The sequence below is a fragment of the Danio rerio genome, chromosome 1 (genome assembly GCF_049306965.1).
Source record: "Danio rerio strain Tuebingen ecotype United States chromosome 1, GRCz12tu, whole genome shotgun sequence".
NCBI classification, from domain to species: Eukaryota; Metazoa; Chordata; class Actinopteri; order Cypriniformes; family Danionidae; genus Danio; species Danio rerio.
The window spans coordinates 37,166,821-37,191,048 of record NC_133176.1 but is presented as its reverse complement, the minus strand read 5'-3'; the positions used below and the strand labels follow the sequence as shown (position 1 = coordinate 37,191,048).

Sequence of the window (24,228 nt, the reverse complement as noted above, 5' to 3'; positions counted from 1 at the left end):
GAACGAATCAATACAGAAAGATTTGGCAACAGTGGACTTGCCTATGGTTAAACATGAACAGCGCCTCTTGCGGACGGAGAGGTAACAAAATTTACTCTTTTTGACCACATACATTTTGTAGCTACTTTTCTAAAATTCGAAAATTATAATTCTAAAAATCGTTAAATAGTAAACATTTCTATCTGCTAAATATATGCAAGTGTAAAAACGCCTTATAGGATCAATGAATTGCAGGCAAGCTATTTGTATGTGTGTACAGTATGCCTATGTGTAATACTATATTTGTAAATCAATATAAAGCTCAAATGAGAACTTTGCCTAATTTCAATAATAATCCACACTGAATTAGTCTCAAATTTCAATACTGTTAATTGATATTTGGTTATGCGCTGAATAAAAAAGTAATGTTGCCATGTCTGAGTTATTGGAGGTTTTTTATGTTATGGAAAGATAAACTTTTGCTAATTGTGAGAATCCCTATGCATCAAATAAATGTTCAATGATTATGCAGCATCTGAGACATATCAGGCAAGCAGTTACTTTACCAAGTAATACACAGCAACCCTCACCCAAAAAGTGTTATAGGCTACTTGCTATCTCCAACACCTCAACTCAAGCCAGGGTAACGGTGGCAAGATCAAGATAAGGGTTTATGGCCCTATCATAATTTAAGTTCGCCTCTTATCTCTTTGAAACAGACCAGAGGAAGACAAGACAAAAAGACTTCCTTTTAAATAAAACTATATAAATTAAGACAGATGTGTATGTGTATTAACCAGCACATCCGCAGAACAGAATTCATGTCACTATTGTGTTTATACAATGCCCTTGGTATTTTATACTATTAATGTATTTTTCATTGACCAGATCAGCCTCCAGTAGGTGTGGCCTCTGTAGAAGGTACATGCTACTATTCTGTTTCCAACAGTTAAGACTAGAAACTCTGAAGAGATAGACAAGAACAACACAGGAAGGAGAGTTGTGTACTGGCCCGTGACCATGAGGACACCATGTGCTCCAGAAAGAACTTCTTCCATCAAGTCAAGAAGAGCACTGCTGAAGTCATTCCACACTCAACAAAGAAGAACTTCACCACCATTTACTGTACCAAACAAGACTTCATCCAAGACTGTATTGAACTCACAGAATGGCTGAGAAATATGCAAGTATACACTTTACCTTATGATTTAGATTAAGTTTATAGGCCGCTTTGGTGTGATGGTTTTTCAGATTTGTGCTTGTGCTTGTTCATTCATTCCTCTGCTTCATTTTGTTGTCATTTATGCATTTTCACATATCTTTTACGCTTTTGAATGTACACTTGATTGTGTTTGTGTTTTTTTTTTTTCTCATATTTTGTCACTTTAGCTTTAGTTAAGTTACTTTAACGTTTATGATTTCTGCTAGATGAGATGGTTTCATGACATAATGATTTCGATGTCATATGAGACTGAGGATAGTTGTAACATCTTTTTACATTACTCTCTACAAGGGTGTAGATTTGCTTTTGATATTGGTGGGGACCTAATTTGACACCACCCAACCCCCATCCCCCAATTGTAAAATTTAAATGTAACTCTACATTTAAAATGTAAAGTTAAAGTAATGTCTGACAAAAAAAATGTAGTTTAGTAAAGACCTCTGTTTACTAAGGGCTTATTTGTGCATTACCACCGCATCTGAACACATTTTTACAAGTGTAATATTGCCATTTATTCACTTTAAGCTAAAAGATGACTTTAGCATGTTCTCTTCCTTCTCAGAGCATGCAAACAGAACAGCACATGTTCAATTATTCACTTAAAAACTTTACTAAATAATAATTAAAAAACCAAATACAATTAGTAATAAAGACAACATTAAATCAAGCATGTCTTGTGGTGCGACTTCTGGAAAGGAGGAGGTATATGACACAATAACTATTTTTGCATCAATTGTTGTTTTGTCATAATCGCCGTGGAGGCCAAAATCAAAACATTTTTTTTTTTTTATTAATTGCACCTCCATGGTTACTATTATAAGCGAACTTAACTTCAAGTGACTGATTCTTTCCTTTGAAATGTAGCTGCTTATGTCTATGTCTCGCCTGAGTCTTGCACAGTAAGCCTAATTGGAAAATTTCCACAAAGCATTATTTTATTTTGGAGGCGATTAAATTATTGATGGGGACATTTTAGTAATCTGTGGATATTGGTGGAGACACGTCCCTTCCGGCCATGCTAATTAATTCTACACCCCTGATCTCTCTCTATCTTTGAGTGATAGATTTGAAAGATTTGATATCTTTTAAGGAATTGTTTTCTTTGCAGCACAAACAGAAAAAAAGCAGTTTAGTTCAAAACAGGAGAACACTGAACACAATCTACTTTTGGCTTTGAGGTCTGTCTATTTCAAGAGCTATAGGAATACTGAAATCAAATCAATTAAATACCGCTTTCAGTTTACTTGGTGTTGGTGGTAACATTTCACTGATTAACTAACCAAAGGTTTTGTTAATCTGGAGTACAGTAGAAATTAACCTGCTCATCTTACAGCCAGCAGCTGAAATATGTTCACCAACTTCATGCATTAAAATTCTAAGCCAGATTTAAAACTTAGTCTGGCCACTGGTTCTCTGGGCTGTTTCGTTTTTCGTCTCGCTTGACGAAGACTTGTGATACACATTTGGTATTTCATTGGTAGTTTTATTACAGGGATGACATGGTAGCACTGTCTCCTCACAGCAAGAAGGTCATTGCTGGTTTAAGTCTCGGCTATGCATTTCTGTATGGAGTTTCCATGTTCTCCATGTGGGTTTCCATTGGGTGCTCTGGTTTCTTCAACAGTCCAAAGACATGCGCTATAGGTGAATTTAATAAACTAAATTGGCCATAGTATATGTGTGTGTGAGAATGAGTGTGTATGGGTGTTTCCCAGTACTGGGTTGCAGTTGGAAGGGCATCTGCTGTGCAAAACATATGCTGTATAAGTTAGCAGTTGACTGCTGTGGCGACCCCTGATGAATAAAAAAGGGACTAAGCCAATGGAAAATTAATGAATGAGTTTCATTTCATCTCTCTTGCAGGCTGTTGAGAATCATTGATCTGTTTGTGTCTGTTCTGGACTGATATCCAGTGTTTTGTCCTGTTAATGTTTCACTGGACACAGCGGAAACTCAGTAGCTTGGTTGATCTGTTATTGTATCTTTCTGTAAAGTGAACTAAGAGCCAGACAGGGTATGTCTGTTCAAAAGCACACTTATCCAATTCTTGTGCTGTGATTGGCTGTTGTTGACCTCAAAGATTTTTGCATATTTGTTTTAGAGAAATTTGATATATTTGTGGAATAGTCTAGCCTATGCACCTGCATAAATTATTCCTCTGGTCTTAAACTTTTCTTGATAAAAAATAAGGTAAACATACTTGTTGTTTTGGCAGTCTTGCAACTGAGACAATACAGACGCATTAAAAAAAAATCAGTGGTGGAAAAAGTAAGTGTGAGGTATGAGTTGACATTTATGCATGCTGTGTGCAGTAGTTTTTTTTTATGTTAGTAGGTGAAAATTGCTTAAAAAGGCAAACAATGCGTGTGCTATTTAAAATCTATCTGATCATAATATATACAGTGCTCAGGAGCATAGACTACACCACATTTTGCAAATTATTATTTTTTTATTAATTGATCAGTAAATGTAGGTCAAATTTGTTGGTGCATTTGAGATTTAAAATATTTTGGTCACCAACCATCTTTAGAAATGGAAAAAACAATACATTTAAATTCATGCATTAATACATAAATTCATTCATTTTTTCTTGAATTTTCTTTTTTTTAAATTTGGTTTAATATTTTTTCCCAACCTTTAAAAGTGGGTGTACTAATTTTGGACCGTTATCATGTTTTTTTTTTCAGATTAGCTCCAGTTTTGGCTTCAGTACTGACTAATCTAATGTATATGCACATATATATTATTGTATAGCTTTTTATAGAAAATATAATATAATCATATACGCTGAACACTGTACATATTATCATGGGAAAAGCAAATATCCAAATCAAATTGTGCCTGGCTAATTAAAAATTTTAGTTATAAAGGGAAATTTCTTACAACTTAAAATTAAATGACACTACAATAAACAACCAAACTCAACACTTTTTAAATGTGTTTATTAATTAGGACCAAAAAAGCTCTCGATATATAAACCCAGTCACCCAATCCAATCATATACTATTTAATCTCTTCAAACATTTACAGAAGATATAAAACAAAAACTGAATAAATAAGACTGGTGCTGCTCATCTGTGGAACAGCTTTAAACATGCCTCTGTCTGAGACATGAGTTAGTCCTTCTCTCGAGTTTCTTGAGTTACAGAGAAGACACTTCAAATATGTCATGACAATGTTCAATGAGGCTGTGTGGCACATATACACTCCTCTGTTAACAGGAGAAACTTCAGCCTTAAAGACTCGGCCTTTCCAGCAGCACCAGCCTGCTGTTATGGCCAACAGTTCTTTTAAGTTTCTGAAAAGAAGTCACAGTCCTTCATTTAAAGACTTCGTGTCTTTAACTTTTCCCAAGTGTCTTGAAGTTTATAACATTTGTAAAAGATGCAATCAGTATTTTTACAAAGGTTCACATATCAAGTTTGGATTTAAAAAAAATAATAATAAAAGAACATACTTAAAGTGTGCTTGCAATACTTTGAGTGTCCTGCAAGTTTCCATCCATGCTCAAAAAGCAGCATGTAATACTGGTAGACACCTGACCCACTGTCACTACTTTAAACCTTTATTAACCATCACAACATTTGCACTTTTCCTTTTAGAGTAGTTTTTTTACTCTTAATTTGTAGTGTTAGGGTCATTGGTGGCCTCTTAAACCCAGTAATTGAAAAGACAAGCAGAAATGACAAAACAAGGACAGGAAGAGTCAACAGAGGCCAAAAAAGCATCTGCTGTGCATTTTACAGAAAGACAAACATATTCTTTTTTTTTTTTTTTCTGAAAAAGCAGACAATTACGTAACAAAAATATTGTAACCCTAAGTCTCAAAAAGACTAATGATTTGTTAAAAAACAAAAACATGAGCTTTAGCAATAGACCTGCTGTAAAAAAGCAGCAGATAGGTCACACAAGACTACAGACAGGGATCAGTTATTTCCCATTCAGTTCCATTTCAAGATGCTGATAAAGATGTTAAGCACATATGTAAGAACGGTGATTGCCTACAGCAGCGTTGAGCAGTTTTCGCCGTAGAAAAGGCTGCTTCTCCAAATTCAGGAGGCACCTATAAAGACAAACACAAAATATTTAGCAAAAGCTAAGCTAAGATAACCTTAAGGGGTTTAAATTCTCCCAGAAAAGAAAATTCTCTCATTAACAGAATATAAAGTTTGAAGTAGGGCTGCACGATTCTGACTGAAATGAGAATCAAGACTGCTTTTGTTTTGCTTATAATCAAGATCATGATTTTCTCATAATTCTGTAGATGTGAAATAAAGGTTAATATGAGTAGGCTATTATTATTGTTATTTCTCAAACATATTGTAAAACAACAATGATAATCTTAAGCCTATGTATAGGTCTACTGTTGGCTAAAATGCTACATTTTGTTTAGACTTTCATAAGTGATGGCATCTGAATACAACTATTCATAATTCTTTCATCTGAGATATATGCTTGCAATCTGTGATTGACAACATTATTAGATCATTTTTTTACTGGTAAAATGAAACATTTGTCATTGTCTAATTCCCTTTTGCATTATACTTAACATTATATAGGCTTGAGTACTTATACTGACCCAGTAATCATTTATTTTCATGCACAACACTCTGGGTTTGCCATGATAGAAAAAAAACATATCAAATGTTTGTCGTAATCATGACTCTAAACTGTAATATGATCATTTAAATGAGATGCGTGCTTTCTGTTTCACTTTTACTGTCGAGTGTGCCTACGTTATAGCCGCCATCACTCTGCGAAAAAACATAAATGCAAATCAAACATACGTGCAAAACTTCCCGCTCGGCTCTCAAACTATCTTTCAGTGCAACAAACTAAATGTTATTTACAACTTTAATTATTCACAACCTTTGCAGGTTCTGTTCACTAAAGTAGACGTCATTGGCAGGCACGCATGCGTCCTCTCGGTAACATCTTCTCACCACTGGCTTGCATGGTTCGGGACTTGTAGAGCTGCGATTCGATGGATTTGCTCTTTGGTGTTTGGACTTTCAGCAGAGAAAATTAAACCACACTGAACTGAACTGAACTGAACTAAACTGAACTTCAACTCTGAAAACTGAACTGATACAGCTTCAATTTACTAGAACTTCTATGTTAAGCTGCTTTGATCCACATCGTAAATGTGCTACAGATATAAAGATGAATTGAATTGAATAGTAAGCAATAAATAATAATGACATTTTTGGGTAAATTATTATATCTTGTAAATACAGTGTGTGACACTTTTAACACCTGAGCAATGTGTATAAAATGATGTAAAGACCTTTATGCTTCTCTCCTGACCTTGAAAAAAATATTGCCTGAATCATAGAAAGGCTGAATTAAGATCGTGTGTAGAGTCGAATCGAGAACACAATCTCTTTTTTTCAATTAATCATGCAGCCCTAATCCAGAAAAATAACCTAAAACATTGTCAAAATATTTCTTAAGGCTTGTGTACACGGGAATGGTTTTTGTTTGCGTTTATCGTCAGTGTTTTTCCAAGACATTTTTTCAGATTTAAACCAAAACGATTTTCATTGGCGTCGAGCAGAAAAGTGCGCAAAATCACTCCTTGTTGTTAGATGGCGCTACACAACATTAACTTTTGACACCCGCTTGTAACACAGAAAAAGCAGACAGAAAGTTGACACACTTGTTGGTAAAAATACTGGGGATTCGAACAAGCATGGATGGTTCTAGCAGCAGCTCCAGCTCTAGCAATGATGAAATGATTATTGTTCACCAGTGCAATAAGCAGCTCCACGTTCATATCACCTCTGGGCATCTTCTTCAATGTGCACTCACATTGATATTTTACTGTTTGAGCGCCTCCAAATGCTGTTTACTGTAACTTCAGCAGCTCAGTGCACGTGAACAAATTTTGTATGTTTAATCAAATTTTCCGTCAAGATTTTCCGTTAAATTTTCCGTTAACAGCTAAAAACAACGTGACTAAATAAAGAACGCCAATGTGATCGAGCACACCAACATGCAAAACAGCTGGCGTAAAAGCGTATTTTTTTAAGAAACGCCTCACGCTCGATTCTTTATATTTTTTTTTGCTTTGACGCGCTGCGTCAATCTGGAAAAATGTCTCGAAATACGCTGACGATAAACGCAAACGAAAAGCATTCCAGTGTGTAAGAGTCTTAAGACATTAGTAAACAAAACTGTTTTTTGGTGCACAAAAGTGTTCACAGAGCTTCATATAATAACAGTGGAACCACTGTAGTCGCATGAAATATTTTGACAATGTTTTAGGTTCTTTTCCTGGACTTCAAACTAGGGCTGCATGATTAATCGAAAAAAAGATTGTGTTCTCGATTCGACCCTACACACGATCTTAATTCAGCCTTTCTATGATTCAGGCAACAATTTTTTCAAGGTCAGAAGAGAAGCATAAAGGCAATCGCACAAGTCTTTACATCATTTTATATACATTGCTCAGGTGTTAACAGTGTCACATACTGTATTCATAAGATATAATTTACCCAAAAATGTCATTTCTGTCTTAATGTAATAATTTATTCGCAATGTTTGCTTTCTATTCAATTCAATTAATCTTCATTTGCCTGTGCACCAGGCTCTTTCTGTTTTTCATTAAGCGCCATACAACATCAAGGAGTGATTTTGCATACTCTTCTGCTCAACGGCAGTGAAAATCCCTTAGGTTTGAATGCTGAAAAACGTCTCTAAAAAAAATGCAGAAAACGCTGACGATAAATGCAAAGGAAAAGCGTCCCAGTGTGTTCGAGCCTTGATTAGTGGAAAAGGTTTTGATGCGGCACATCAAAAAAAAAAAAAAAAAAAAAAACGAGCATGAGGCATTTCTTTAAAAATGATGATTTTACACCTGGTTTATTACGCGTTGGTGTGCACAATCATATTGCTGCCCTTTATTTAGTCACGAGAAGTTAAACGTCAATGGAAAATGTGAGCAAAAGCGCAGTCCCGGTGTGAAGGGGCATTTACATATTAGATCAGAGTGTGCGTTTACAACAGGTAATATAATGCATTGTCGTGCCAGTAATAAGCATGCACACTGATGACCTGATGAAAAGTAATGCGAACAAAGTAATTTTTACAGTTTCATTTGAAAGTTGACAATATTTTTGGTTCTTTTCTGGACTTCAAAAATATCAGGACTGTTGCCGTCTATAAAGGACGACGGAGGTGATTGGATGAATAATTAATACCAGAATTTCCTTTTTTGGGGTGAACCAACCCTTTTAAGATCAAAAATGAAATGATACTTACTTTCATCATCTGAATCAAAACCAAAGAGCGATGTGCATTTGTCCTTGTGTTTTTGCAGCTCTTCCTCACTGTCAAATGACTGAAAACATCGAGAGCAACGTTGCCTGGTAGGCGGTATTTCTGGAATTGACACAGTGCCTGGCAACTTTGAGCCCACCTGGAGTTCCTTCCAGCGTTTTGGCATGCTAGTGTAAGACTCATCAAGATAAGATGAGGGGAGAGGTCGAATAAATTGTTTATTTGTCTGTTTTTTTGCAGCCGGTGCTTCTTGCACTTTAATGACTGGATCTGAAGGTTTCTGAGGAACAACTTTATCAGTCTCATCATGCCCATTAACAAGGCTGTGGTTCTTGCTACTGTAGTTTACAGAACTTTTATTGAGAACTAAAGGTTTTTCTTCATCATCTTGTTTTCCTGATGAAGAATCCTTCAAAATGGTTGTAGTAAGCTGATTGACTGAAGACTTTGCTGCTGCCACCGTACCATCTTCTAGTCTTGCATGAACTAATGGTTCAGATTCTTTACACAGGATTGATTTTGTTTCCAAATTTGGATTTTCTTCATAATGCAGTTTTTCATGCTTATACAGGAGCATCATACTCTGAAGCTGCATAGAGCAGCCAGGAAAGCAGCACATTGCTCTCAATGGAAGATGGACTAACACGTGTTCACTAAGCTCCATGCGCGTACGGAACCTCTGCTTGCAGCCATAATGGTAGCACGGGAACTTTAACTCGCCTCTGTGACTCATCACATGATCAAAAAAATGCTGAGGGTTACATATCTTCCTGCAACAGTAAAGACATTTTTCCTTTCCAAAGTCATAAAAGAACACAAGCGCCTTCTTGTCACTGAGATGGTGAGAGAGGACATGTGAAAGAACAAGTATTGACTTTGCACTAAATGTGCAAATCTCCACAGGACATTTGACTTGTGTGGATGCTCCGGTTCTTTTTCCCTGGAATGGTGTGGAAGGCACTTTTGACTTTTTCTGAGTGCCATTTTTGTTCTCCACTGCATTTACTTCCTTCTGTACTGTATTACTGTCTTTGGGTTGCTGATTCTCAGAACTGACTTCTGGACTGCTTATTTTCCTTCTTTTTACAGCATCTCCATCCTCTTTTTGCTCCTCAGGCGCAATCTTCTTTTTCAGCACAGTTTTCAGCATTTCAATTGTTCTTTTCGATTTTGATTTGATCTTGTCTTTTATTACACCTGCATTCTCAGATTGACATTTGACAATGTCCTTTTGACTTTCTTTGTCTCTTTGAATTTCTGTGCCTTTTTGACTTTCTGAGCATTCTACATTCTCTGTTTTTACTCTGCTTTCATGGGGTACTGATGTCTGAGCAATTTCATTCGAGAGATTTGTCTCAGATACACTCTTATCTTTCCTTTTCTTTCTGATCACTCCATTTACCCTAGGAGCGGAGTTGCTCTTGCTCTCCAAGTGGTTGTCCTTCGGAGTTGGTGCTTGTATAGTCTTTGTTCTTTTCCATTCTAGTCTCATTCTGAAAAGCTTTTTGTTCTCATCTCTGGACTGAGGTCTCTTAACTAATACCCTTTTTAAATGCCTTTTCTTCATCTTACTAGCCTTCTCCTTTGGTTCTTTCGTTGCCTTTCCAGGATCTGAATTTTTAACTAACCTCGCCCGCAGTCTTACTTGATCTGAGTTTTGCCCATCCTTGTGCATATCTGCGATGTTCAAAGTACAGTTTAACCTCATTTTAATGTTTCTAAGCTTATTCCGAATGGGCGGACGGCCACGTTTTACCCGTCTCTTTTGAACACGCTGTGAGCTGGTCTCAGCTGCTTTCTTAGGAATGTTTTTATTTAAAAGTCCATTAGACTGTTTCAGCTGCTGAATGTGGACTTTAAAATGGACTGATGGGCTGCGCCCATGAGCGTAGCGTTTGTGACAAAACATGCATTTTTTTTCGATCCGATGATGCCACAGTGCATGACGTAGAATGTGTGGGAATTTTATTTCTTTATTGCAATAGCTGCAGTTGACTGAAAGCTGGCAACTTGTGTCACTTTGGGGGATACGGTTGGCTACAAGATCATCAACAGCAGCATTCATTTCCGTTATCTCCTTGGTTCTTGGTGGCACCACTGACATGTCTGTACTCTCAGGCACAATTTCAGATGAAGCATAAGTGTTAGCCACTGTATCATCAGGGAGCACTGCAACTTCAGTGAGAACTGGAGGAGCCTCCTCGGGAAGACTGGTAATGTTTTCTGGTGTACTATCAGATAGAGATATTGTGGCAGCTGTAGTGAGACTTGTCCCTTCTGCAGAAATAGTGTCAGATATGGTGGGAGTTGACAATTCAGGTTCATTGTCAACATTAGTACTTTCTGGAGGACTAATAGGACTGTAAGGACCATATAATGGAAATTGCATGTCTGTATCTTGAGGGCTTGAAAACTCGCCAACTTTTGGATCTTCTGTGCATTCCTTAACTGGCTCTCGAATGGCTTCAACAGCAGGGGCTGTTTCTGCTGTTATAGCTGGGATTGGTGTAGACTTAATTTCGACAGACTGTTTAACATGTTTAACAACTTCAGGGCTCTCTGCAGGTTCACACAGTTGCTCTGTAGCCACACTTTCTTCTTTGGATTCATTATGGTTCAGCTTAGCTTCTTGCTCTCTGGGTAAACTGTTGAATGATATTTTTTCTAATTCAACAGGTCTTGAATATGTGTGGAATTTTCGAACCATAGAAGGTCCCTGCTCCCGGAAAACAAACTCATCCTTCATCCTCAAGTCTTTTTTGCTACGTGGAGGAGATTCTGCAGACAGTAACTCGAGAAGAGACAGAGCACTCTGAGGCCATTTTAAATTCTCTAGAGATGAGGTTTTGTCAGTACTTTTTTCTGTCATGTGAGGAGTCTCTGCAGAAACCTGTGTGGCCTGAACATTAGGAGCGATGTCAACTTCATTATCAGGGTAGGAAAATACCACTGTGATTTCACTGACTGGTGGCTCAAGTAAAATCTCCCTCAAAATATGTGACTCCTTTGGTTTCCTTCCTGGCTTCTTGACTTGTCGTGGCTCACTGTTTTCTGAATGGCCAGCTAATTGGTCCAAAAGCCATTGTGGCTTTCTTCCCTTCCGTTTCAGTGTGTTCATCTCTGTCTGTCGAGAGCGTCTCTGATGCCTGCTATTAAGTTTCCTCTCATAATCCTTTTCCAAGTCCAGTTGCCTAAATGAACGTCGAACTGGACAGGCATCTGAATTTTTTACAAGTCGTGTGCCTGGCTTTCTTCCCCGTTTTTTGCTTGGAGTTTTGGAGGATGCATCTTCTGAGGGAAATTTAACCCACATTTTCATTGATGTTGTTTCTTGGTCAATATGACTAGTATGATTTTCTGCTTTACTGACAGTCCTGTCTGTGTCGTTTGAATGACACTGACAACATCCCTTTACACAGTAGCTTGGCAACCACTTGTCCTTTTGCATGATTTCACATAAAGCTGCTTTGCCAACCTTATCACTCATTAGCTTTAAACAGTTTGTCTCAATGTTGAGAATGCTCCAGAACTCAGGGTCAAAATACAGGTCTTTTTTAAGGATCTGGAGAACCTCAAATCGTACACTGTTGCCCACAAGACCAGTGTCTACATGGTACTGTTGATCAGGGTGGATATACAAGAGGAACACATTCTTGTATGATTCAACAGTTCTCTCTTGAAAGAAAATGAGCAGTGCACAAGCCCTACAGACCTCAAGGTCATTAGGGAGCAAGTATGCAACAGTTTTGTAGAACAGTGTCTTGGTGGCTGGATCATTTTGAAGGTCGGTCTGTAAGGCTCGGGCACAAAGCTCCACACAAAACTCCCGGCCATCTTTTCCAAACTGTCAAAAAAAATAAAAGGAAGACAAATTATTTACAGAAGTTCAAAATAAAATGATAAAATGACAATTACATAAACACAGTCATACCATAAATGTGATCATACTATACACATGCCTTGCTTGTGAAAAAAATATCGTACCTCTGTCAAAACCACCTTCATGAATGGGAAAATTGCTTTTATGTTGGTGGCTGAAAGAATCATTACTTTGCATTCCTCTAGAAAGCCCTGCTTAGAGATGTTCAGCCTCATGTAGAGTCTGCTCCATATGAAGACCAAATCCCTAAAGAAAAAAAAAAAAAAGATTCCATATAAAGGGAGTAAATATACTGAATGCAACTTCCTTTGTAAATGTTCAAAGACCTTACCAAAGGTAGTACATGTCTCCTGTCTGGAGCTTTTGGGATAGGAAGCTTTTACTCAGCATCAAAACAGTCTCATCTTTCTCCTCATTCTCCATCATGCAGAGTATCTCAACAGCATCCTTGCCATCAATGTCTGCCATCTTTACATAAGAAAAAATAAGTCAGACATTTACCAACACGTTTCATATATTTATCTAAGATGATTTAAAAGCTCAAATAGCACTATATTCCCACACATAGTAAACTAAAATGGCCTCAAGACGAACACCGCAGAGTAGTGGTACCACTGACATTTTATTCTACTGATGGTGGCACCACTAGCATCTGGTTTAGTTGCACTAGGGTATTTACCAACACTATGTTTTGTCAGCTGGAAATGCTGACTGTAATCAGATTTCTTTTCCACCAGCTGTCCAAAAGAAGTCTAATAAGTCCAATCAATTTATCCATAATAACAAGTGCCTCACATGGCTTGTAGGGTTGAATAAAGACTGTCCTTAGTGCATCCATTCCCTTTTACAAGGAATATATATCCACACATATTAAAATATTTTAAACAATTTTGTGCAACCTCTGGAGAGTGCAGTCAGTGGACTGCAATTGTAGAGCTGGCAAAGGCAAATATAACTAAATTTGACTGAAAGAAGAAAGTCACATACAACTAGACTGTCCATGTGCAATGACTCCCAGCAATGCTGCCATTACAAATCATTGAAACCAATAAGTCTCTTATTTTATCTATGCCTTTCTGATGAATTCAGTTATCTTGTATTATATATATGGTATATTGTAGGGAAATAACACAATCCAGAGACAGCAAGCAATAAAACATATAAATGGAAAATATAATATTTAACAAAAACTAAGAAAAATAAAAAGCATAAAAGCTGGAGAATGTTTTGATGCTCTGCATTTATGCAATCATCAATTACAGAAAAAATACAAGTGATTTGTAACTTACAAGCTAAATAATTTCTCTCTTACCTCCTTGTTTAAGCACTGATGAAGAGCTGCTTTCCAAAGACAGATGAGGTAGGCTTGCTTGTAATAGAGGTCCTTTCCAACGACAGAATGCTGGATGCATCTCCTTGTCAGTGCCAAAGCCTCAGGAAGCCTTTCACATGCCACCAGGTAACGCAAACGCAGCTCAAAGAAAATGGATGCTTCAGAGCTCAGATATTTGTCCACTGCAAACATGAGAAAATGAGACTGAGTTGCAATCAAGCACAATACCAGTGTAGGAAATTCAATGCAAAGCTTACTTGATCACAGTTAAACAAAAGCATGACTGACTGACCATCTTCTTGTGGTAACTCTGAATCCTTAAGAATGGCCTCGAGTACAGGACTTGCCCAAGGTCCTCCATCTTTAATGATATGTCTAACCTGCAGAAGGTAAACATTCTGGTGGCTCACAAGGCTCGCATAGCAGACCTAAATAAAAAAAAAGAGAAGGAAAATAGTCTTCATTTATGTTATGCATTTTTTTTATTTAATTAAATCATGTACTGTACATAGAGTGAAAACCTTAAACACTGACAGTCCAGTAAACAGACCTCTACCTTTTCCCCGTAACAATAATGGATGTAGTTACCTGGAATGAGTCTAGAATGTCTTTTAAAGGATGCTCGATGAATTCATCTTTTCCAAAGAACAACAGCAGTTCAAATATACTCCTGCAAACAAACAAACAATAGAAAGAGATTGTTTAATAAACAAATAAAACAAAGTTTATTTAGACCTCAACGATATGTTTTACATAAGGATGAAGAGATTTTCATTAGTTATTTCTGTTTTTTTCTTCAGGCTGATAAAGTGTATATTTTACCTTCTGTAAAATTACAGTAAATTGGAATGAAAGATAAAATGACTAGACAGTGTCTGGATTTTGTTTTTGTCCAGAAGTGCAGACAGGATTTCAGGATCACCACAACTGTTCTATTTTTGTATAGCTTGTCATGTTTAACTGAGCTGTGCAATATAACAATATAAATATATTATATGGACAAATGTGTGTGTGTGTAGTTGAAGTCAGAATTATTAGCCTCCCTGTTTTATTTTTTCCCCAATTTCTGTTTAACGGAAAGAAGATTTTTTTCAACACATTTCTAAACATACTAGTTTTAATAACTCATTTCTAATAACTGATTTATTTTATTTTTGTCATGATGACAGTACATAATATTTTACTGGATGTTTTTCATGACACTTTTATACAGCTTAAAGTGACATTTAAAGGGTTAATTAGGTTAACTGGGCAGGTTAGGGTAATTAGGCAATTCATTGTATTACAATGGTTTGATCTGTAGACTATTGAAACAAAATATAGCTTAAAGGGGCTACTATTGGGGCTAAAAATGGGTTTTTAAAAATTAAAAGCTGCTTTTATTATACATACATACATACATACATACATACATACATACATATATATATATATATATAATTATTGCCAAAGTAAAACAATTAAGACTTTCTTCAGAAGAAAAAAATATGACATACTGTGAAAATTTCCTTTCATTGTTAAACATCATTTAGGAAACAATTAAAAAAGAAAAATAAATTCAAAGGGAGGGCTAAAAAGTTTGACTTCAACGATAAAAGTTTAAATGTTTACTCTGTTTTACCATTCAAGGAGAGTTCAGTATTTTCCTTTATGCAATTAATTAGAATGTTATTTATTTACTTGTCAGACAGGGCTGTCATTTATCTATGGATCACTTAAAATGATTGTTTCTTGAGTCTACCAGTACTCAAATTGTTCAAACTACTTATTTAAAATAGTTTTTTATTATTTAAATTTTAAAACTAACTTAATTGTTTTAAGCTCAATCAACTCAGATGTGGAACCCAGCATTTTTTACAGAGAATGTTAATTCTGTTAGCAAAACAAGTCAAATATAAAACTTGTCATGTGCATTTAAATGCCTGATGTTGTTGTTTGGAAATGTACAAAAACTACACAACTCAATAAGTTCATAGAAACAGCCTATTGTACAATGCACTGATGTTGTAATGCAATTTCAAAATACTACATAAGAATGTGTTTAAGATTTTAAAAAAAAGGCTTTGGGCATCTCAAGGCTCATTTATACTTCTGCGTCAAGCGCACGCGTTTGCTACTGCACAGCCCTACGCCGCTACGTCGCTAACGCGCCCCCTCTCAAAAATGTAACTACACGTCGCAACGACGCGTAGCGCAAGCTCTGTGATTTCTCGGCTTGGTAGCGCTGACAAGTGGGTGGGACCGAGAGCCACGAGAGCCGGATGGAGCGATTGTTTACAAGTGTGGAGTCCTTTAAATGAGCTCCAGATGGAACGTTTTGATTTGTGTTTACCTAATGGTTAAAGCTGTTGCACGTTCGCCGGTTCCTGCCTCAAAATGAGGGAGTTTGAGCCACTTGTACATTAAGAAAGCGTTATGAAAAAAAAAAAAAAACACCGGCGAAAAAACTCAACACAGAGCAAACTATACATCTCACTGCCAACTAGCATTTTGGAAGTGTTATTGCAGAGGGACAGAACCAGCGCGCAGAAGTATAAATGCACAGCTACGCACGATGCATGCGCCGTGGGTTACGCCAGTCACTTGACGCAGAAGTATAAACTAGGCTTCACAGTGCACTGATGTTCTTATGCAGTTTCAAAAAACAACATGAACATGCTTAAAAGCTGGGTGAAATGTCAACATATGCAAAAAAGAATGTACATAGTTTAACAGTTAAAGTTTATTGGTCAGTCATGCAGTACTCTGACCATCGCGCCACTGCTGACAAACAAATTAAATGTATAGATAAATCTTAAATGAGAAGAAAAATAATTATAAACAATATATGAATATATGTACAGGCTGATTATTAATAGCAACCTGTACATATATTCATATATTGTTACATATACACTTGTAATCATGTTTATCTATCCCTGTAAATATATTCATATATTGTAACATATACACTTGTAATCATGTTTATCTATCTGCACACTACTGATTATTAATAGCAACCTGCACATATATTCATATATTGTAAATCTGTTCATAGCTTATCCAACCTGTATATAATGTTCATAGTACATCCATCTGTAAATAGCACCATAGTTTTCTATAACTGCACTTTATAACTTATTCCTGTATCCTGCACTTGCTGCTATTGCACTGCTGGTTAGACCTAAACTGCATTTCGTTTCATTGTACTTGTACATGTGTAATGACAATAAAGTTGAATCTAATCTAATCTAAAAAAAAAAAAAATCCAATGTGAGGAAATAAAAGGGACTTTTAGTCGACTGAAACTGGACTAAATCTACAATGAAGACTAAAATACGATTAAAACCAAATACCATTATGGTCGAAAATCAATCATGTTCATTTATTCAACTTTTTTGTTTTATTTAGAAAATGTATGTTGTTGTTGTTGTTGTTTTTTTGTTTTTTTACTGTAGTTAATAATGTCTTTTCTTGGGCTACCAAAATCTGCAGAGTGCCAGGGATTTTTACATTTTGCACTGCTTTGATGTAGAAGAAAACACAGATAACCTACAATTAATAATGCAATTGGGGATGTGTGGTATGAAGGTATATTTCATTGCCGCGGAATGAAGTGTGTACCGTAAAATACGTTTTTATTCCATGCATACCCTGAAATGTAAATAAGTGGCAGTGGCCAACCCATGCATCATGTGTTAGGCTGAGAAAGATTCTCCATGAAAGACTGGCAGTGTTGCCAATTGCTTTTTACTTTAAACAGAAAGTGATCACAGTTTCAATATTTTTTTCAAGAATTGTAATTGTGTATATGTTTTAGTTTTATCTATATTTTCATATTTAATATTTATTTTCCTGTTATACATAATGAGATTTATCTGTGAAATATGTTACTTGGGAAATGTTTAGTAATAAGGTCTGTCCACATAAAACCATGTTACATGCAGTGGAAACTGATGTTCATTAAAAATCTTATTTTGTTTACTATATTTATATGGTTTAATATAAAATACTAAATAATCAAATAAGATCCCATTTTCTGATCAATATCATTCCAATGAACATTCAGAGTAATTTCACATGGACACCAATACTCTGACTTTAATACGCTTAAGACAATACTCTGACTAACAGTCTACCATGTAAACAGCAATGTTTGATAAATCCAACTAAAGCCACAATGAAACTAAACAGAAATAAAATTAGATGTGGAGAACTCCTATTTTAGTGGCATTATTGAAGTGCAGTACAGACATGAAAACCATCATCATCAAATTATCAAACTTTAACCGTTTTGTAGTACTTTTCACCGCATTTTGCGACAGGATGCACACATGGCAGTTGTCAGGTGTTTGACGACAAACAAATAAGAATGGCAATAAGCATGACAGCACATTTTTGGTGTGAGCGGGAAGTGATGACTATGCAGAGAATTCTGGAAGAAATGAACATTATTAAGTGCCTTGACTTTGCTGCAGGGGCTAAATAAAAAGTTGGTGAAATGAAAAAAGTGACCTGTTGATTATGAATTTGTTTTCATCATCATCTGTTGCCATGCATAGTGTGAGAAACTAACTGCAGTTGAACTTGTCACAGAATTATAAACAAAACCATGATGAACACAAACTCTTTTTGCATAAAATGCAGAGAAATCTAGCATCAAATGGTGACGTAAGGACAATAATCGAACTGTTTACTATAACATGCAAAACAAGAACATGAAAGAAACATTCAAAAAAATCAACTCATGTAAACACCCTAATCATATTATTGTCTTATTCCGATTAAGGTAAATAACTAGATCACTGATGTCTATGTAAACACAGTATCACACATGTGTGTGGTTTTAACTACAGCTCTTGTCTTGTAGTCAGAAAAATCAAGTCATCCTGTGACATATGGACTAATAAGTGAATTTTAAAGTGCTGTTTTCAAGAATGTGTATGTGCTGGCGGAATAACAGTGTGACAATGCAAAGCACATAAATAAAGCAAAATTACAAGGATGTAAAGTAGCTCTTTCATTTACAGCAATAACCAGACAATATTTGAATCTCAAACTTTTACTTAGCAAATGTATCTATCCATCACCTGGGTAACATTTCAAACAATATGGTTTACACCATCATTGCTAGCTACTTGGTTAGTTTCTCCCACAATGCATTAAACTAAGGCAGTTCTGCATCAAGTTGTATTATTGTTTGGGAAATACACGACTGTTTGATTATCACCATTCTTTAAAATGCCTTATTTTAATTCAGAACAACACACATGTAAGAAAATGATGACTAATGTATCAAGCGAGTCAAGCTTTCAGCAACTTCAAATAAGATTTAGAAGCAAAAGCAGAAGTGTATACTCACAGGGCCAGACTACTCAGAGTATAGCGAACATGCTCACACTCAGGAGGGAATGATGCTACACCCTGGACAAAAGAGCATAGGGCACTCCGCAACACTTGGAGCTGGGGAAGAGGCACTTGCCATCGTCCAGTATGCTCCACTACCAACTAAATAGGAAAAAGAGAGCGAGAAGAGAAATAATAAAGAAAAAAAACGGTTAATGAAGATATCACTGTCACCATGTGCTCTTAGAAACAGAAAACATTACTGTCAAGGAATGTTATGGCGTTTGTTTATGATCACGTAAATCATTAGCATTTAACGACACGACTTGGTGATAGAAGTTAGAACATCCAACAAACTTCGGTACACATTCATAGAAAGTTTATATTTAGATAATAGGGGATGGATTAACTAACCTTCCAACCATTCCAGAGGAAGTTAAAAGCTGCTTAGCAACTTTTGAATACAAATCAGGCGATTTAAAACCAGCCTCTGCAGACACTAGCTAATGAGATTTTAACCACTGCTAACACTGACAGCATAGAGTAATTGTATACATTAACACTCTATTATTATATATAGTGATTTCCCAGACTGAGTTTCTGTTTTATTTTTCTAATTCATAAACTCGCTGGTAAATCAACTCTGATTAAGAGTGCAGGAGCTGATCTTTCGCAGCCTGCTTGTTTTGGAATGCAACTTAGGAATGCTAACCGTTAGCCATTTAGCAGGCTAATGAAGCTAATTTTAACATACTGACAACCCCCGTTTAAGAAATAGTGATTAGAGATTAACCATAACCCTACTGAAATCAATCCCTACATTTTTTGAAGACGCATGTAGATATGAAGGTAAAATACAAGAAGATTTGGGCTTACGGTGTCTGTATACTGGGGGAGGGGAATCTGCTGACATGCTGCTAACACTGGTTAGCACATCACTGCTTGCTTTTTATAAATAGCGTGCAAACACCTTCGTCCAGCCTGTCATCTTACCTCACAAAACCGTTCACAGTACGTCTTACTCTGGAGCCCGCGTTCGTCGCTTGCACTAATCTTCAACAAAGTCTCCAGTTCTTTCTTAAACCTGTCTAACTCCAATTCACTCTCTTCTTCCGCCATACTGCTTGTCTAAACCAGCGCGTACAACAGAGACCACGAATGTTACCGTAAGGGTAAGGACCGCCCATTGAAACACCCTGATTGGTGGAATGCCCCGTCAATTGTGAGGTAACCGTGAAGTGTTTCTTTTGTGATTGGATGAGGACTCCACCAGTCAAACGGTAGTCCAAACGTAGCCTCACCCTGAACATTTGATTGGTTAGACAGCAACAGCAATATTTTCTGTCTCGTAATGAACACGCCCAAAACAAACAAGTTGTCAATTCACTTTAATTGTCTGCTAAATGAACAAAGTTTTCCAAACATTGGTATTTCCATCTTTTAGTCTTGATGCATCTAGCTTTTTTAAAGTATGTAAAAGCATAAACTATCTAAACTGTGTTGTTGAATTTAAGTGTAACCTGGTAATAACCAGCAACCAATGAGAACAAACCAGTGATTAATGTAATTTATAATCACCCAATCACCGATGAAGACTCATTTACACAGGAGAAGATATGCTACACGCTATTGGAGCAAAAGTATTTAAGGGATCGCACGAGAGTGTTTGTCAGTATGGCTACTTCCTAAAGGAGTTGATTTCTTGCACGTAATTTTGTTTTAATGTGTCTTGGTTTTTAGTGCTTTGTTTACTGTGAGAGAAATCAGTTGCAAGCTCATCTGTAGGTCACAGGTAAGTCTTGCATAGACAATTTTAAGGTTGACAAACTTTGGGTAAATCGTTATTTTGATGTTAGCCCATATAAATCTTGCTGGACACACACAAACAACGTGAAGAAGATTCAGAAACGTTAATGGTTTTACGTTCAAACAAATAGTTTTCCCTGGAGTAAGCTTGTTTTAACTGGTTGACCATCCTGGTTTTAGAGGTTGTCTAGGCTAGTTTCCATTCTGCAAAATGACAAGTTAAAACCAACTTCATCGGCCTGGTTTAAGCTGGACCTTGCTGGTTTGGGCTGTTTTTCCTAGCTTTATTTCAAAAACTCTATGTAATCAAACTATTATACATTGTGAAAACTCTAGTGTGTTATCCACAGCCTTGTTTAAATCGGTGTAAAACTATGTATGCTGCACACACTGATTTAATATCTACATCAGGGTTGTCCAGATTGTTCTTGTAGGGTTCTGTTTGGCTTCAAATAAAACTCCCCAATCCAGGTCTCCAGGCTACTTTTGAAACTAACAAGTGTTTCAAAGCTTGGCCCTCCATGAACAATTTTGGACACCTAGTCTATAGTGTAGTAACTCTAAATTTTCACACCGAAATCAAACAAAATTCCCTTGCATTTGTTGTGTTTTATGAATTAACATGTTCATACAACATGAATTAATCATGTTCTCATCTTTGTTTTTTATTTTAATATTTCAGAGTGTTTCATAACCTCACTGGCGAAATAAGTGGTGTACCAAAGCTGATTTCTTGTAGTAGTATTATTATTATTATTTAGCCCTGCAGAATTTAGCTTCAACCCTGAGCCACCTAATCAAGTGTTTAAATTCCTATCCAAGCTAGATCTGTGGCTCCACACTGGGGAAAAACATTGGCTCAACTTTAAAATTAAGACAAATGTTTCTTTTCAGTTTACTCCACTTCTAAACCCAATTACTGCACTAAGCTTTGAATTTGAAATTGCATCAGAAATTCTTGCACTTGTTCTAAACCTTTTATGTATACTTTTTTTTCAGTTTCCCCTTCGTTTATTGGCTTTTCACTTTTTTTGCAGACATGTCTACTGGCTTGCAGCTCCTTGGAACAACACTAGGCACTCTTGGCTGGCTGGGCATAATTATATCATGTGCAATCCCTCTATGGCGTGTGACTGCCTTCATTGGAAACAACATTGTGACTGCACAGACGATGTGGGAAGGGCTGTGGATGAGCTGTGTGGTGCAGAGTACAGGCCAAATGCAGTGTAAAGTGTATGACTCCATGCTGGCTCTTGCCCAAGATCTGCAGGCCTCTCGAGCTATCCTTGTCATTTCTGCTATTGTTGGTTTAATTGCCATGTTTGCAAGTTTTGCTGGTGGTAAATGTACTAATTGCCTGGCGGATAACTCCGCAAAGGCTCTGGTTGCTACAACAGGAGGCGTTGCCTTCATAATTGCAGGGATCTTGGGTTTGGTGCCACCTAGCTGGACCGCTAATACAATCATCAGAGACTTTTACAATCCTCTCGTAGCTGAAGCACAGAAGAGGGAGTTTGGAGCAGCCATCTTCATCTGCTGGGGGGCAGCAGTGCTCCTGGTTATTGGTGGAGGTCTCCTCTGCAGCTCTTACCCAAAAGGAAGAACCTCCAGCAGGGGTCGGTATACACCAGCTTCTCAAAATGGAAGAGAGCGCTCGGAGTATGTGTGACTGAAGGATGTCTGTTTGAAGAAATTATAGATTTGTTTTAGGTTTTTATCGATTTAAATGTCTGTCTGAGATCGTCTTTGTAAAGCAGAGATGAAGTGATCAATTGAGCTAATAAAACACATTTTATTCAACAGAGGGCAGTGTTTCATAACTTTAATTTTATACCTGTTTGAGGATGTACCCTTTGCAAACCAAAGAAGGCAATCTGCTGAAGTATGTTGAGCTAATTATGGGATGTTCTACCAGAAACCTTTTTAACTTAAAACAAATAATAATAAAAGAAAGTGATATGGCCTGACCTTTTTTTAAATTTGTCCTCAAAATACAAATATACAATTATACTTTTCAATAAATGCATATTTGATGTCACTTTTTAGAACGAGTTATTTAGTGGTGGAAGTATTGAGAACTCACAAGTGCTGTTACCTGCATAAACGTGTAGTGTTATACAGGTATAGGATCTGCTTTATTACTCGAAGTACGGATGACAAGTAGGCCTGTCAAAAGTGCTCAAGTGTACAGAATATTATGCTGTAAAAAGCAGACTCATTTAGGGGAGAATGGGGTAATGTGTGACACCCCCCCTGTATCTAGGCAACAGATTTTATATATAACTCTAACAACTTTTTGTTGCCCCTTCCATTTCCCTACTACCATGAAGACATGAATTCCTGGTGCTGTAGAAATTTTTTATTACAATTGTTAGATGATTGCTCTTTGCTCTTGGAGCGGTTTGCTCAGTGGTGTAGCGGACGGGCCCGCAGGGCACGCACCGCGGGGGGGCCTCGCGTCGACGCGATTTTCAGTCATTGAAAATCCGGCAACCGCAATAATCAAACTCTTGGAAACAACTGTGGTCGGAACCAAAGTTCACAGGTCTGTGTTCTCTGAACACCTCTCAAGCGGTGGACTACTTCATTCTGATTGCTTGCCCGCAATGTTGCCAACTTCGCGTCTAGATTTAGCGACTTTTCAGACCCCCCAGCGACAAATCTAGCGACTTTTTTGTGTGTTATTGGAGATTTTTTTAGACTGTCATTTGTCCATACTGTATCGTCCCTACTCTTCTCAACGAGCTGCGTGTGATGCCGCCGGCCCCTCCCCCGCCTCACAGCACTGACAGGCGGCCCAGTCAGTCCTCATACGGCAGCCTTTCCCACCTGCAGCCCGAGAGCAAATCACCCCTCTTCGTACTGACGACAAATGATTTAGCACAGGCATAATGTCTGATTTCTTAAGTTGTGGTTGAGCTTGTTTGACATCGACACAACTTGGCTGATTGGATGAGCTAATTGCCTTTCTGATATTATTGATCTTATCAGTAAAGAAATGAGCAAACTCATTACATTTGCTTTCAGAGAGTAGCTAACTGGGAATCCGACTAGGGGAGTTTGTGAGTTTCTCTATACTGTTGCAAAGAGTGTACGAGCATTATTTACGTTGTTGTTTATAAGGTTTGAAAAGAAAGTCTGTCTAGCAGTTTTTAGTTCCACATTAAAAGCATGAAGACTGTCTTTATAGATATTATAATGGACTACTAGTTTCGTCTTACTCCACATACGCTTAGCTTTTCTGCATTGTCTTTTCATCATTTGGACTGCTCTTGAGTTTCTCCAAGGGACTCTCTCTTTGCCAGTTCTCTTCCTAACTTTAAAAGGAGCAATGTCATTTATGACATTCTCAATTTTAGAATTAAACAAATTAAGAAGAGAATCAACAGAGTCTGCAGATAT

At 37.0% G+C, this 24,228-nt stretch overlaps 2 protein-coding genes across 3 annotated transcripts; one reads left to right on the top strand and one right to left on the bottom strand.

Moving 5' to 3' along the window:
• The first annotated feature begins 957 nt into the window (after positions 1-957).
• On the top strand, positions 958-22,788 carry cldng (claudin g). 2 transcript variants are annotated; one of them, XM_068220870.2, is made up of 2 exons: positions 958-1,162; positions 21,864-22,631. In XM_068220870.2, exon 2 carries the CDS (start codon positions 21,866-21,868, stop codon positions 22,493-22,495), a length of 630 nt encoding a protein of 209 aa, XP_068076971.1. In that variant the 5' UTR covers positions 958-1,162; positions 21,864-21,865; the 3' UTR covers positions 22,496-22,631.
• Positions 4,127-20,155, bottom strand: znf654 (zinc finger protein 654). Its single transcript, XM_003197672.7, has 9 exons — positions 20,014-20,155; positions 19,037-19,182; positions 14,284-14,365; positions 13,988-14,123; positions 13,675-13,877; positions 12,694-12,830; positions 12,467-12,608; positions 8,465-12,326; positions 4,127-5,264 (listed from the first exon to the last, which is right to left on the bottom strand). The coding sequence occupies exons 1-9, from the start codon at positions 20,137-20,139 to the stop codon at positions 5,254-5,256; spliced, it is 4,845 nt and encodes a 1,614-aa protein (XP_003197720.3). The 5' UTR covers positions 20,140-20,155; the 3' UTR covers positions 4,127-5,253.
• Positions 22,789-24,228: the final 1,440 nt, after the last annotated feature.

Coding starts and splice junctions, on each gene's coding strand:
- znf654 (XM_003197672.7), bottom strand. CDS start 20,139: ATGGCGGAAGAAGAGAGTGAATTGGAGTTAGACAGGTTTAAGAAAGAA. Junction 14,124..14,283: donor ACATTCTAGACTCATTCCAG/GTAACTACATCC, acceptor TTTTTTATTTAG/GTCTGCTATGCGAGCCTTGT. Junction 12,831..13,674: donor ATCAGTGCTTAAACAAGGAG/GTAAGAGAGAAA, acceptor TCTTATGTAAAG/ATGGCAGACATTGATGGCAA.
- cldng (XM_068220870.2), top strand. CDS start 21,866: ATGTCTACTGGCTTGCAGCTCCTTGGAACAACACTAGGCACTCTTGGC.